This window comes from Brachyistius frenatus, unplaced genomic scaffold, assembly GCF_029030835.1.
Source record: "Brachyistius frenatus isolate BFR_SWC_R1_liver_20210118 unplaced genomic scaffold, ASM2903083v1 Contig_76, whole genome shotgun sequence".
Classification (NCBI taxonomy): Eukaryota; Metazoa; Chordata; class Actinopteri; family Embiotocidae; genus Brachyistius; species Brachyistius frenatus.
The window spans coordinates 1,660,001-1,676,597 of NW_027210675.1; the positions used below are offsets into that span (position 1 = coordinate 1,660,001).

The 16,597-nt window shown below is 44.0% G+C and overlaps 1 protein-coding gene across 5 annotated transcripts in view; it reads left to right on the forward strand.

Annotated features, from left to right (window-relative positions):
- Window positions 1-3,322: 3,322 nt before the first annotated feature.
- Window positions 3,323-16,597, forward strand: part of gphnb (gephyrin b) — a 96,347-nt gene continuing 83,072 nt past the window's right edge. For 4 of the 5 annotated variants that reach the window (XM_069708580.1, XM_069708581.1, XM_069708582.1 and 1 more), the window contains exon 1: window positions 3,323-3,454. In XM_069708580.1, coding sequence (XP_069564681.1) covers window positions 3,391-3,454 — 64 coding nt within the window. In that variant the 5' untranslated portion in view covers window positions 3,323-3,390. The remainder of the gene's footprint in view (window positions 3,455-16,597) is intronic. The other variant, XM_069708584.1, reaches the window with a different exon arrangement.

Consider the following 16,597-nt stretch of genomic DNA (forward strand, 5'->3'; position numbering starts at 1 on the left):
AAAGCTTGCCAGCTCTGGACCATGGAGTGTGTGTGTGTGTGTGTGTGTGTGTGTGTGTGTGTGTGTGTGTGTGTGTGTGTGTGTGTGTGTGTGTGTGTGTGTGTGTGTGTGTGTGTGTGTGTGTGTGTGAGAGAGAGAGAGAGAGAGAGAGAGTGTCTGTTTGCATTGTATGAAGGAGTGCGTGTCTGTGAATGTATGTGCACATTAACAAGGCCTGTTTAACACTAGTCTCTCACTATCATTGACAAGCAGACAGATGTGGACGCTGTTGTGACGCCATGCTACAGGGAGGAAGATCTCCCCACTTGTTTTAGTCCGGTGAATTAATTATTTTATAAATAGCAGGACAGGCTTTTTAAGTCTCTAAACCAGGGGTGTCAAACTCATTTTAGTTAAGGGGCCACATACTGCCCACTTTGATCTCAAGTGGGCCAGACCAGTAAAATCATAGCATACATAACGACAATATTTCTCTATGTTTAAATCATTGGTGAAGGTTTTTAGTTGATAAACCCTATTTTAAGGTCTTTCTACAATAAACTAGAAACATAAAGACCAAAAACTCAGACATCAGCCCGCTGTTTATCTGCCTGGGCTCTCCTCTGCAGATCCCCTCGCTTTGTGACGCGTTTGACGTCAAACGCGTCACAAAGTGAGCAGCGAGCGCTGCTGCCTGTGGCAACGAGCGCTTCTGCCTCCGGAGCAGACGTCGCATTTACGCTGTTTTTGAAGCAATTACTGGATCGATTAAAAAAAATTACAAAATGTTTGTACTCATAAACCTCCATATTCTTATAGAAATGCAATTTATGTCTTTCTGTAATTTTCACACTTAGCAAAGTCATCCGGCGGGCCGATCTGGACCCACTGGCGGGCCAGATCCGGCCCGCGGGCCGTATGTTTGACACCCCTGCAAACATATTCAAATATCATTTCTTAATAGGAATCGTTGCTTTCTAAAAAAAAGTGCAACTAAAACAGAAGCTGAAAATCATCTTTTTCTCATTGGTCATCTCAAGACTCATTGGTTTAACTTCTCACTATGTGGCAGGATGCAGGAGGGAGCTCCACGGTGTGTCGGCTCACTGTGACATGCCTGTAGGTGTGGTTACATGTTTCCGGATTTAAAGACACAACAGACTTGAAACTTTCAACCAAAGAGACCACAGACAAGCTGTTTGTCAGCGTGGTGTTTTAGGAAATGTTTGATATCTTGGGAGAACAGCGTATTTGCTTTAATGCCAAGAGTTTGACAAAAATGATCGACATGTACTTACAAAACCAGCCTTAAAACCCAATTAGGAAGCTTTCTCCATGGCCTAAAATTTTTTTTTAAAAGAAAATCACCAGGCCGATGCAATCGATAAGTTTTCTCCACCTCTAAAACACTTCACTAATAATAACACGTTTTATCACGTTAATTTCAGTGAAGTGTTGAGTCTGTCTTACTTTGTTTGAGTCACTTTGCAGTGTAGGCAGTTGTTGCCAGTACTGACATAGCAGCTTTATCTCCAAGATGTACTGCCATTGAATCAGGCTTCATATCTCAAGGGAAGTACATGTGCATTAGTAGAACAGCCAACAGGAAGGCCCACTCTCTGAGAAAACCTGTGATTGGCCTAAAGTCACCTTCACTGGCTTGAGTTTCTAAAGCCTGAATACAGAGCCAAGAGGAGGTGCGGACATTTCTTATGTTTTATTTGTTTTTGTGTCAATGGTTTTACATTACTGTTGTGTGACATCTATGTGTGAAAAATATTATATTATATTAGGTCATGTAATTTGCGCAACAGTCAAATTTCAAACATGGATGACATAGCTGTGCCGGCACTCGTGCAGGATTTAGCTCGAATTGAAGCTTTTCCATAAAAGTGTTTAAAACTTCTCTCCGAAGCGCTCCATCGATGTTGACTCTCACCACCACAGTTATTTTTTGCTACGGGGTTGAAAATGTGCTTGTGAGTAATTGATGATAGGAATAGTTTTATTTTATTTCTTACGTGTATGTAAACATTAAATAATACATAATGAATGAAACAAGTTCCTTTAAATGTGTGCAGGTTTTTACTTATAATAAAATGACTACTATAGCCTACAGCCCAAGTTTAGTCCTTGAGATATAGTAAGTTAAAGATAACAAACCCTACAGCAAAGGTTCATGTCGGGTAAGTAGTGACTGTCCAGTTCTTGAGATGCAGCCATCTGAAACTTTTAGGCAGATATTTATAAAAACAAATATGGATAACGGTCCAACTCCTAATTATTACATGATTGACAGCAGTATATAGTTTGTACTGGAACTTTCAGGGGAAAAATAAGAACCAGTGAGTCAGGTTAAGACATCAGATTAGCCTTAAAGGTCTACTTCATGTCCTTAGCCAGCACACCTCTTGTTGCTAACTGTAACACAATGGAAAAGGGAACGGGCCACTATATAAAGTGTGGAAATTGTGTCATTTCTCTTGGATAGGTCATTGGACACGGACACGGCGACCCTTATTGAAGCGAGCCAGTCAAGCTGGAAGAGTTGCCCCAATTCTTGCCAACGTAACTGTGCTCATGTATGTGTGTTGATGAATTATGTATATTGATAGATTCCAAACAGAAGCTGGAGGATGGGCATTTTTTTTCTTCCATGAGAATAAACAAGAGAAATTATACACCACAGAAGCATGCAGCCAGTCTATAAATAGCAGCGGTGCTTTTTTTGCCCAGGGATGCAGTTGCATTTTTACAGGTCAGACTGTGATCTTCTCTTAAGCCTCTGCATTGAGACGCAGCCGACACATCTCTGGGGTGTTGTCCTTGCTCTGTTGAGGGGCTCCTTTAACCTGAAAGCGCGGGAGCATTTTAGGAAGGAGGAAATGGTCGGTGTGGGAGGGGGCTTCATGGGGTTTTCAGATTGGAGGGCTGATACTGTTATTCATCAGGTTAGAGGTCAATCATGAGGCCTCAGCTGCAGGCACCTACAATTTCAGCTCCAAAAATGGCATCAGATGCAAGACATGAAAAAAAACACCAAAAAAAACTGTCTACAGACACACTGTTAGTCTGTCTCCCTGAAAGCTTTCTCAGGAAATAATGGTCTCCATAAGAATTAATCTAGGATCCACACTACTACCGTGGCAGGCGGCCAGCTGAGTGATGTGTGCGGTTTAAACGGCCCCCGCATCCTGCCCGTTTATCTGTAGGTGTCCCGGTGATCGCTCGGCTTTCTACTCATCTCGTCTGGCTGTTTTTTTTTTTTTTTTTTTTCTGTATCCCAGCCCTCCTCCATCTCTTCCTCCTCTTCCTCCTCCTCCTCCTCCCCTCCCTCTCCCCACCAAGTTCGATGCGATCGGCTCTGGGCCCTGCCGTGAGTTCTCGGTGCGGGCGACAGCGCTGCTGAACATGGCGTCAGACGGGATGATTTTAACGAACCACGACCACCAAATCCGGGTCGGAGTCCTGACAGGTAAGTGCCCATCGGCTCCTTCATATTTCTCTCATATTTACATGAATTCATTTCCGCCGCCTGGCCGCCTGGATCTTCATACATGTCGGCTGGTTTTTGCGTGGCGGCGGCGGCGGCTCGCTGTCTCTCGCTGGTTTTTTGCAGCCTCTTGGAGGCGACGCTGATTTAAAGCCTGGCGTTTCTCTCTCTCCCCCCCCCCACACCCCCCCTCCCAACCCCGCTCTTTCTCTCTCTCTCTTTCTTTCTTTTACCGGTATTGCTTTAATGTTCACGCTACATGACATCCAGTGCTTATGCGGTTGGAGCGGTCGCCCGTATGCGGGCTCTGCATTGCTTTGTGTCCCCTCCTTTGCATTTTCTTGTCGAGTCGTTTTCCCTGCTGAAAAAGAAGCGCTCAGTTTATGTGTATTGAATAATTCATGTCCCTCTCTGCTTGTCAGCGCTGAAAATTACAGCTTGACCGTGTGTTGTGTCGCTGCTAAAGATGCTCGGGCTACAGATTACATTATTGACACCCAGCTGACCACAGCGATTTTTGAAGTGTTGCTCACGACAGTTGCTGAAGGTGGATGGTGGTGGTGGTGGTGGATGTGGATGTGGATGTGGTGGTGGTGATGATGAGCGCATCCCTGGCCTATTAAGAGCAGTGGGTGATGTGCGAAAATGTGTGCAAACGTCGGATGTGGCTTGTTTTGTGAATGACGGCGAGAAGTTTACATGACATATGATAAGGGCTCGTGCTCGGCTTGGTGCGGCTGAACACCAGCCGGTGAATCCTCCTGACATTCCTCTAAATGCAACCGCGATGACGGCGCGTCTCTCACTTACCAATATTGGAAACGTTATGCGCTTTGGTTGCAACGTGCGGCTTGTGAGGCGGCGGTTGGTGTTAGATCTGGTCGCCGCCGGCCCTCTTTTTTTTTTTTTTTGCCGTGTGTGTGTGTGTGTGTGTGTGTGTGTGTGTGTGTGTGTGTGTGTGTGTGTGTGTGTGCGCGCGCGTGTGCGTGTGTGTGTGTTTCACCTCCTGCTTTGTCATGTTTCTGATCGTCAACCATAACGCGAGGCGAAATCAGCGGCTGTGGTCATGATCGGAAAGTAAATTAAACAGATTTTTTTTTTTTTTTTTTTTTTTTTTGGAAGGAGGGAGGGAAGGAGGTGGTGGTGGGGTGGATGCATGATAAAGGCTGTCCAAAGGAATACCCCCCCCCCTCCCTCTCTCCTCTCCTCTCCTCTCCTCTCCTCTCCTCTCCTCTCCTCTCCTCTCCTCTCCTCTCCTCTCCTCTCCTCTCCCCCTCCCTTCCCCTCTCTCCTCCTCGCTCTGTCCATCCTGTGTGAGGCTGAGAGTCGATCAATATTTCATGAGAGCCGTGATCTCACACACATACGGTGTTGCTCCGTATGGAAATCCGGTACGGAGGAGGTGGTAGGCGGTGTGCAGCGATGGAGGAATGACTGTGTAGAGACCCTCTCCTGAAATCTGCCAGGGAAACCCCCACCAACAACAACACTAACACCACAACCACTCGTCTCCTTTCTCGTCCCTCCTCCTCCTCCTCCTCCTCCTCTTCTTCTCCTCGCGCCGGAGAGAGGGAGAGCGCTGTCCGTGGTGCTGAAATCCAGCGTCAATCACAAATCAGTGCGGTACTGACCCTACCACGGTAAATACTGCATGAGATGGATGCACCCGGGGATGTGGAGGAGGATGAACCACATCTCAAGTCACTTTTTTTTTCCATCTACAGCGCCGTTTTTGGGGGGGGGGGGGGGGGCTGACATAACCGTATGATGAGGAATTTGGAGTGATGTGAGAGAAAATAGTCACCAGCTGATGAGGATTTGGTGCTGAAAGAGGAAATAGACAAGCTTCCCTACCGGTTTCTGTTTATGTAGGAGGTTGTTTGCCTTATGCTCGTCACAAACTGGAGGTCAGAGTATACCAATCCCTTTTTTTTTTTTTTAACACTACATTAATGCCCACGCCACATCAGAGGAGGTTAATTTCTCTATGTGTCATCAGTCACTTGAATCCCCAACTGTATCCCCAGTGCAGTGACAGATTGCCAGTTTGATCTCGCTGTGCAGTGTTGACAATTCCCGCATACATATGCCGATGTTGAGACGCGCAGAGACACAACCGACAGGCTTATTTGTCTTTTTGATGTATTTGTGTGTGTATATGGAGTAGGAGGGCTTGCAGTGTCGGGGAAACAAAAAGCATCAAAGGAGTGGGGAACAAACAGAGAGGAAAAGGTGCACGGTGGCATTAAGTTTCCATGTTTTACCTGACCCATAGCCTTTTAAGAATCTCATCTTGGCAAGATTACTCATGGCTACAAAGACCGCTGTGCGATTTTCTCATTGGGGGGAATTTTTTGTGAGATGATGTATTTTGACAGCGAGAACTCCCCTGCTGTGCTGCCGTGAAGAAGCAAAGCTCAGAATATTCAGGTTGACTGAATCTCTCTTAAACTGCAAACCTTGTTGCCACTCCTCAGTCTTGTGTATCCACGGTGTTCGTTCCGTGAGTCTGCTGTGGTACGGGTCCTGTGTGAACAGAATGCTAATGGGGTCTGGAGCAGTGCTAACTCTCCCCATCCTGCCAGGGTCAAAGGTCAGCCGTCCACTCCTGCATTCAGTCACCGGGGAGCAGATGAGACTTGGCTCACTCTCCTCCATCACTTAGCCCCACATCCCTCTAGACAGGTGACAGAGCCCAGGGGACATCTCTGTTTAGACCCTGGGCACAGCGCAGGGGAGGTTGACGTGTGTGTGTGTGTGTGTGTGTGTGTGTGTGTGTGTGTGTGTGTGTGTGTGTGTGTGTGTGTGTGTGTGTGTGTGTGTGTGTGTGTGTGTGTGTGTGTGTGTGTGTGTGTGTGTGTGTGTGTGTGTGTGTGTGTGTGTGTGTGTGAGATAATGCATGTATTTCGTGGAATGGTTGCAGAAGAGGTGGGGTTTATTTGTGGGAAATAGGAAACGTGAAGCAGGATAATTGGAGTGAACGTGCCGTCACTTGTCAAATATGTCACACTGAAAATGTGAGCTTTGTTAGGAGTGGATGAAAGCTTCTCACGCTGTGCTCAACCTATCGTGTTGTGCTTGTTCGTATTGTCTCTTTCCCCTCCTACCTGTGTTGAAGCGCTCGTGTATTTTAATGCATGAGTGTTCTGTGGACACTTTCTAGCTGTCAGTGTTTCTTCCAGTTTAGTTTTAATTGTCCTGTGCCTCTCTCCCTCGGCCCGCCTCAGGGTCTGAGCATTCAGCTACACACTCACTCACTTTGTATAAATATGTGTGCCTGCATTGCTTGATGCATGTGTAATTGTGTGTTTATGCAGAGATGCAGTAGTAAATGAAGAGGTGGTGAATTATGGCCTCAAGTTTGTCACAGGAAAAAGACAAACACATTATTTTTTACTTACTTTCTTGCGCAGATGCTAGTTAAGTGGTCAGACTAAGCATGATATACAATATGAATTTACAATATATTACCATAAAAAAAAAAGCGTGTTAGGGGTTTCACACAATAAATATTTTGACCTTGACAGCAAGATTTTCCACAAAAACCCTCTCTAAATGTTTGTTTCTTTTTTTTTTTCCACATGCATGATCTGTATGTGTGAAGTGTATGTGCCCTTCGCATGTGCAGTATGTGCAAATGCATGTGACTCTGCTTTGCTCTTTGTCTTTGTGCACTAATACTGAGCTCTGGCTGGAAAACACAGCTTTGCAAATCCCCCCCAGCCCCAAATATAGCTACTGTATGCATACCTCCCATGATCACACAGAGAGAGAGAGAGAGAGAGAGAGAGAGAGAGAGAGAGAGAGGAGAGAGAGAGAGAGAGAGAGAGAGAGAGAGAGAGAGAGAGAGAGAGAGAGAGAGAGAGAGAAAAAGAGACCTGCAAAAGCCATTCAGTGGCTTCTAATCTGTATAAAGCCAGTATGTATGTGTGGGACCATACAGTATTATTACACAGCAGCGCTCCATACATAGGCCACGGATGCTCTTGGATGTGTGTCTTGATTCATAGCCATAGAAAGCTCCATTGATGCTGGCTGCTGAGAGTGTGTGGGTTAGCTCCAGCCCTTCCTCAAAGAGACTTGGACACACACTCGGCACCGAGCTTCCGATGAGCAGCCAGGGCAGGAAAGCTCTCTCTCTCTTTCTCTCTCTCTCTCTCTCTCTCTCTCTCTCTCTCTCTCTTCTCTCTCTCTCTCTCTCTCTTTCTCCCTCTCTCTCTTCTCTCTCTCTCTCTCTCTCTCTCTCTCTCTCTCTCTCTCTCTCTCTCTCTCTTCTCTCTCTTCCATTTTTTTTTTTTAGGTTTTTTTGCTTTTTCTATCTCCCTCGGTTGTAACAACCGAGAGGCTCAGGGACGTGTGGGCAGCTCTCCAAACTTACATGTCTATCAGAAAGACATGAATTGACGGCAGGCAAGCTTCCCAAAACAACCACATTTAGATCACTCTCTCAATCCCTCTGTTAAGTAGAACTAATTCTGTGACTTAGAATTAAGTGGAAGCTGGGTGGAAGCTTTTATTTTGGCAGGGTGGTGGTCCATTTCTTAATCATGTATGGTCTGCCTTTCAGTGGTGTGTTAAAAACATGAAGGGTTGTCCTAGAAAGTGAGCAGCGGAAAGTTTTTTCCAAGGAAAACAGCATAATCTTTTGAACATACAAGTATTGTATCTGCTTTTCAACAAAACACATGATGATAATGGTTATTTAAATAATCCGCGTACAACGGTCCCTCAAAAATATCTGCAGCCACAGACGAAATATGTACCTCCATCGAAAATCCCTGTGTCTTTTGACCGTCCGCGTGTGTGCGTGCTCACGAGTTTGCGAACATGTATACGTACCTGCTTGTGTGTGTGTGTGTGTGTGTGTGTGTGTGTGTGTGTGTACTTGTCTAGCTGCAGATGGGATAATAACTATTTAATCTTCTTTTCCACATAATTTAATCTCTGGAGTTTGTCCCAGGCTCACCTTAACAGCTCAGGCGCTAAAGAGGCTCACTAGAGAACCGGGAGTCAAGTCAGCGAGAGGCAAACTAGCGTGCCAGAGTACCTTGACCAAAACCAAGAGACGCGGTCATCTTGTCACCACATGCGGTGGGTGGCTGCCAGCTTATGAAGCAGACTCTTCTCGCTGTCTCTTCCTGAGTGACTCGAAACTACTGTTAATGCAAATCAAGTATTAAAAAAAAAAAAAAAGCTACCGTCACTAATATTCTACATCATTAAACTGCAACATTTAGTATTGCAGATATGTCGTGTAGTGGACTGCATGTGTCAGAATACCTTTGCTCAACTTGTTCACCGTGCATGTTGCATGCTGTATGTTATAAGGAGTATTAATGGCAGAGTGAAAGCCCTTCTATTTGGTAAAAGGTATTTGTCATGCTGCAGATGTTAAATGCAGCAAGTCTTAATGCAGTCTGATCTGTTATGTAGAAGTGATGTATCATGGAGTGTTGTTGTTATTGAAAAGTACTTCATAAATAAGTCAAGGTTTACACTGTAGAATTTTTAAGTAATCAAAAAAAAAAAAAAAAAAAGCTTTTTTTTTTTTGTTGGCAATGCTACCTTGATTGTGCATCGCAACTAGCAAAAAAAAAATAGCCTTTTTCGCTAGTGGGAAGATGTTGAGGGATCGTGCCCTGGTTGTCTTCAGAGCCTGCAAATACAACACAAACAAGGGCTGGGAGATTATTTTGTATCATTGTTTAACAACTTTAAATTAAATTGCATTGTAATTTTACTGAAAACAGGATTTATTTTTTTTTTTTTAATACACGCTTTTGCTTCAGCTTTCCAAAGTCAATGCAAACTGCAACTAGACAGAATGAATACAGGAAGTTTTACGAGTGAAATATATTTTATGTTTAATAATGCACATCCAGTATATTTAAGTGAAGTTATTTTAATATGTAATTTTGCATATCATGATATACAAGGGGGCCTATTGGTTCTGTGGTGTTGCACTGTTGCCGTGCAGGAAAACGGTTCTTGGTTCTCGTTGGGCTTTGCATGTTTTCCCTGAACATGTGTTTGGTTTCTCCGGGTGATCTGGCGTCCTCTTACAGTCCACGGACATGTAGGTTAGGGAGACTCTAAATTGCCCGTGGGTGTGAAGGTGAGTGTGAGCAGTTGTCTGTCTCTATGTGTCAGCCCTGCGACTGACTGGTGACCTATCCAGGATGTACCCTGTCTCTCATCCAATGTTCAAAGCTGGGATCAGCCTGTCTCCTAATGCAACCACCTAAAAATAGCTGCTGAATGTATGCGGATGTATGGAGGATATACAGGATATTGTTGTAGGACCAAAATAGTATATATTATGATATTAACAAAAGCCTTATTTCCCAGTCCTAGTGTGGCACCCTCTCATTTAAGCTGCTCTCTGTCTTGAGATAAGAGAATTGCAGCATTACGTCGGAAGGAAGGATGGAAATAACTGTTTACACCCCTCTGAGGTCAACAGTGCAGTTAACATCAACCAGCTCTACTGTACAGGGCAATTTGTCACTCTAAAGGTGTGAAGGGGAAAAAAAACAACAAAGCAACCTGGAAAATGTTCTTGAACGCAACTGCAGCGTTTGTAATGTGACGTTTGGCCAGTTATCCAGAGGGAAAGACAAAAATACACCACGAAACTACAAAGCAGACTCTAAAAAAGTCATCGCTGACTCCCTCCTGGCCACCAGTCTGTCTCTGCTCCCATTAGCATCACAACATTATTATTCCTCCCGGTTTCCCACTCTGTTGACGCTGAGACAGCCAAACGTAATATCCCGACAAAGCTAACATCATGACAGGATAACAAAAACACCAAATAAATGTTCACATTCGGTTCACTGGTGATATAAAGATACGTGGTTTGGATGGGAATCGGTGAGCCCCGGGCGCGTGTCTTCCCACCAGCGTGTTTTTTTATTTTTTATTCCTCCTTTTTCCTGCTTTGACCCAACTCCCTGTGTCTGCGTGTAGTTGAATCATCTCTGAGCTGCTAGTGGGGTGATCCCTTGCAACGATATGTGGGCATCTGTTCAACAATATGCTAGTTTGAGAGGGATACACTTGGAACAGAAGCGCTAAATAGGAAGGAAAAAAAAGCACAAAAAAACTGGGCATACTCTTGTTCCTGTTTCTTATTTCTCATCTGATTCCTGTATTTTTAGAACATCTCCCAGCCAAATCTGAGGGATTTCTTTGTATTTTGCTCAGACTTTTGTGGTTGTTGCTTACATCATAATTGTTTTGGCTTTTAACAGGCTGTAAAACTGGAAATGTTAACAGTATTGTAATCCTAAGGGGCCATAGAGACAAAATGGTAGCATTGTTAGAGAAGAATCAAGCACCTGGATGGTGTGTGTGTGTGTGTGTGTGTGTGTGTGTGTGTGTGTGTGTGTGTGTGTGTGTGTGTGTGTGTGTGTGTGTGTGTGTGTGTGTGTGTGTGCACACGGTTATTTAGCCTCTACAAATATCTGAGCTCTATATTTGGTGGTCTGACGAGGATTAATCTTTCTTATGGGTGGGGCTCGTACTGTAGCAGTAGTTAAAACACAGAATGACCCTTCTCTCGCTTGCTCTTTCTCTCTCTCTCTCTCTCTCTCTCTCTCTCTCTCTCTCTCTCTCTCTCTCTCTCTCTCTCTCTCTCTCTCTCTCTCTCTCAAACACACACACACACACACACACACACACACACACACACACGTGCACACGCACACACACACGCACGCACACACACACACACACACACACACACACGTGCACACGCACACACACACACACACGCACACACACACACACACACACACACACACACACACACACACACACACACACACACACACACACACACACACACACACACACACACACACAGCTGTCACCGTGGACAGCAGTAAGGCAGGGGGGGGACCACATGACCAGAATAGACAATACGGGATCAGGGACACGAACACGGAATGAGAATTAAGTCTTCACTGCAAAGGAATTATTTTCAGCACTGAGTAGTGGGGAGTGGAGTGTGTGTCTCGGGGCGGGAGGGGGTGACTCCCTTCTCCTTTGCACACAGCCCTCACTCTCTGTCTCTCTCTCTCTCTCTCTCTGTCTCCCTCTCTCTGCTTTCATATCCTCATTTTATTTCATGGAAATGATCCTCCCCCACTCTGAACAGTCTTCAGTTGGAATTGCGAGTTAGAGCAAGAGGTAGACGGTGTTTGGCGGACGAGCAGCAGGGTCTCCTCCGCTCTCGTAGGCTCTTGTCAGCTCTCCAGAGAAGAGCTCCATCGGGGCTGCCTGGAAAGCCATTCCCACACTGGATGTGTAGGTGGAGGAGAGTTGGTCGGTTCCCACTCCCTCCTGGCCTAAAGCACTGTTACTGTCTGTCATTCATTTGAGGTGATAAGGAGGTTATCATAACAAAAGAATATGACGATGGTGCTTGATATTTTTAGGATAAAGCAAACCACGTTGTGGTGCTCTTCAGTGTCAGCCCTAAACAAACTTTGGTTCGAGAGAAAAACACACACCGGACATGCAGAGCTTGGAGCTCTTGTTTTCTTTTTCTGAATTGGTGATAAACAGGAAATACTATCCTGAAATGAGTTGTAACATCTTCCAGCAAGTGCAACCCGCAATCACGTACAACTGCTTACATGTGTGAGGGGTCGATGTATTCCTCTTCCTCAAATAAATCTAATTGCAGTTTCTTGTATGAAGCTTTTCATGCATGTTTAGGAAACTTCTTAAAGAGGTTTTCTGCACTTGGGTGTTGTGGTGATCATCTGACTTCTGGTGATATCCACTTGTGTAATTAGCGTTCTACATTTAGCATAAATGATACCACGTACTATTAGCGGATGCCGGCTCGCACTACATATAGACCGTGTCCATTAGTTGTTTGCTGCCTGTTGCTTTATGTCATTATAATGACCTGCACAGTTAAAAAAAAATCTGCTAGATGAAATTATGACTCATTAATGCGTTTGGAACATCGTGATTAAAATGAATATCCAAATTTGTCCAAAAGTCATGCATCCTGTTTGTTTGAATTGCCCTTAAGATGTGTTGATTACGTGAATGGAGTTCACCTGTGGCAAACCTAATTTTGAAGGGCACACACCGGTGTAAATAAACCCCCACAATGCACGCTGCATACCGGGACAAAAACCAAGCCGTGGAGTCCAAACAACTCTCTATGAACCTTTATGCAAAAACTGCAGTGTTCAGATTCGGGGCAAAAGTATAAAACCATTTCTAAAGCTTTGATTGTTGTCTTTAGAGGCCTTAATAATTGTGGAATGGATCTAGTTTGAAACCGTTGGGAGTCTTTAAAGATTTTTTGGTTTGATTAAACTAAATATGAACTCTGGGCAGAGCTCCAAGCACTGTCTGTTAAACCTCGGACACAAATCATCACCTGTCCATCCTTATGGTCAATGCATGGTGGTGGCAGCATCATGATGTGTCTATCAAATGTATCAAAAATCAAATCTACAACATGACAAAATGTGCAAAAATTGTAGCAGTCTGAGTACTTACTGAATCTACTGTAAATATATTCACAACAAAAGCAAAGCAGCGCTTATATTGCTTTCTTGCCACAGTTCCTTTTTTGATTCTACCTCTAGGGGATGTCAAAGATAGAAATTTGGAGATCGAGATATACACAGTAGCTTCAAAAGTACTGACTCACAAAAGTAACTACACAATGGGGCTTGGTTCCCAGCATAGGGACAGTAAGCTCTGATGGCTCTACTTTGGAGGAGTTTTGTCTTTGAAGGTTCTTAGTCTTCCAGGTCATAGTAAAACTGTGTGTTAATCAAAGGCAACTGGACTTTATTTTTTTTACTTTCTTGAAGATATTTCACCTCACAGTTGAAAGAGTTTTTCAATAAGAAGCTGAAAGGAGAAACGTCTTCAAGAAACTCAAAAAAAAGTCCAGTTGCCTTTGGATGACAAAACAGTTTTCCAGCTGATGAAAAAAAATATAATTTGGCCTGTGGAAAGAGATCATCTTTGGTCAGAAATTAAACATCTATGCATCATCACGTATCAAGAACTGCAAGAAAATTATTTACATTTTTTTTCACCTAACAGATGTTTCAAAGAACTTTTTACTTTTAAGACAAAAGACACTACCAGGTTGTCCGTTTTACACTACTCTGGAGAGACAGCGCTCCTCCCCCCTCTCTTCCCCCCCTCCTTGCTTGAGTAGGTCTCTTGCGATAACCTATGTGAGGGGAGAAGCCGATGAGTGATGGCGATAGAGATCAAGATAAAAGATACAGTGGTGGTTTTTACTGATGAGTCACTCCTGTGGTCTGCTGCTTGCTGCTGCTGGATGCCGCGTCCTGGCTTGAGGTGTTAATTAGGGCTGGAGGACGGAGGTGGACGGAAAAGCAGGAAAAAAGAAAGAAAGGAAAAAAAAAAAAACGTCACTGATTCATCAGTGGCCCCCATGTGCTGCCATGACGCCTCGCGTCTTTATCAGTCCTCATCTCATAGGTGTCCGAAACATACACCTCGCTCATGTTTCACTCCGGGGACGAGGTCAGCTCGCCCGTATCTAACATCTATCACAGGCTGCCTGGGTGCTGATGTCACAGGGAGATCCTCACTGAGAGCAGGGGCTATGCTAACAATGCTAACAGTCTCAGCAGTACAGTGGTTACCTTTCCACCACACAAAACACATTTAAAAAAAATGCACAGATCGAGAGCACCGATTTGTCTGTTTGTTGTTTATGCTGTAATCTCAAGGTACCACCATTTTCTTGACATGCATGCTTCCCTTTCTGGAACATTTCACCTGGCCACTGTTACCGTGGAGATGAAACATCTCAACAGGCATGAATCAGATGCATGAATGTCCTTTGTCTTAGATATAAATAACGACGTTTTCTCCTAATGTGATCTTATTGTTCTTTAGCCAGAGGGCTTCCTTCCCACTTGACACTAAATATGCTGGATATAATTTAGATGGGTTGTACAGATTTGAAATATGTCTGACATAATCATGATGAAATTGGATTTTTCTCTCAAAATGAAGGCAGCTGGACATGTCAATTACACTGACATCCTGACAGAAAACATCTTGCTTATTGCTGGTGTTTTTTTGCTTTTTTCACTATCCAAGCTGCCAAACACTTGTTTGATATCTACATCCACACACAGAAAACATTGTCTGTTATAATACTCACAATACTGGATTGATAATCAGATTTACAGTGGTTCAAGGGTGCGTTGAATTTGACATATTTCTGGGCTGCCTACTCACTCACATGTTAATGCCGGTTGATAAGTGTCTTTTTGTTGACATGAAACTTCAACACGAGCAGCACCATTTTGTGGCCATTCCAATGAATCCACAGAGGGTCAAAAGATTGTCAGACAACTTTAAATAGATGAATTTAAAGGTACACTCTACCAAAGTCAGAGTTACTATACTATGAGGCCTGGGGAGCAGCCTTCGACTCAAAATTCAGATTAAATTAAAATTAAGTCAAATTTAAGGAAAATCACCCAAATGAAATTACTTGGGCGGGCTTGATTTGAGCTTGGAGACTGGACATTTTTTGATACAAAGCAGTCAGTGATAGAAATTGGTTCCCTGGTATTACCAGGCCCAAATTTACTGCATTATTATAAGGGTCTGGACACGCTGCATTGAGGATTGTTTCAAGTTGTTGCATCCTGAGGTGTAGACCTCGGGTTAATTTGTACAACTTTTGGAGCAGCCTTTAACCAATCATTCATATGTTGTGAGCTCAGACTCATCGAGCTGTAAACAACAGAGATCCTCCTCCAAAGTGAGCGGAGTGCAACGCCATGTTGCTCAATGACCGTTGCAGACTTAAAAACAAATTTTGGCATTGTTTTTCCTCTGGCTTCAATATTTGTTCTCTTCTGCCATAACTGTTTGTATGCTTCATCTCACTCTACGACTGCCACCATTGTTGGGCAACATATTAGAACAAACACTTCACCTCAACATCATCACACTTAATTACCCTCACTGGTCGTTGATTGGTCCGTCCTTCAGAGGGGCTGAGTGAATGTTTGTGTGAGCAGGAGTTTCCAGATTAAAATCACAGACAACACTGATGCAGTGAGCAATAGGTGGGTGGAGCCAGGCCAAGAAATTGTGGAGTTTAGTATTATGAAAGCTGTGATTGAACAGCATGCTGAAAAGTGTATCTATTTATTTATTGGTCAACCATACTGCTTTACTGGGAAACTTTGGCCTGTGCTGCTTTGATTTTTGACTGTCCTTGTTTAAATCTGTCTCGAGTGGCCCAGTGTTATGGCGGGGCAATATGAATCACTGAAGTACTCTTTACCATATCTTTATCTGACATCTGCATCTTCAAGTATTTAGTGGCATAGTCAGCAACATATTTCCCCCTGTTAAAAACATGCACGGTAACTAACCATTAGCTCCAAGGCAATTTTGATGCAAACAACATACTTTGCAAAACTTCTAAAACCACTCATCAGCGTAATAACTTTGATAATGATTTTAAAAAAAATATAAGATGTTGGTGCTCCATGAGCCACATAGCAAAGCTAGGTTTCTATCCACCTCCTGGACCATCATCAGTGACAGGAATCTGGAGCTGAGAGGGGGACTGCGAGGAGAACGACTTCTCAGATCTTCCATGTAGCACAGCAGCTATTAAATCTGCTTCACTGAAAGAAGAGACGGGGAACTTCATTTATGTCAACATCACTCAGGTTTTCAGTATTTCGACATTTTGTTGTTGTTTGCCAAACAGAGGAAGAGAGAGGGGTGCAGTTTGAAGAGGGTTGAGGTGGGAAACACAAGAGATGGAAGAAAACGGAGCAAGTCAAAGTGAAGTTATGACAAGTAAAGAAGTAGTTCAATAAGAGTAACATTTTACTCCCCAAAGGTGTGCAGGATTGAAAAATATAGGCCGTTTAATGTTCATTCATACATGCAAATAGAAAACTTGAGGTGAGGAAGCACCACTCAGTATCAGCCATTCACAAGAACAAAGGCGAGCGTCTGTATCAAGACGGTGGAAAAGCACCGCTGGGAAGTGGTGTAGCGCCGTGTGACTTCTGGCTGTCACCCTTGGCAACGGCCCTTCCGCTCCTTCTTGACACACTGCCAGGG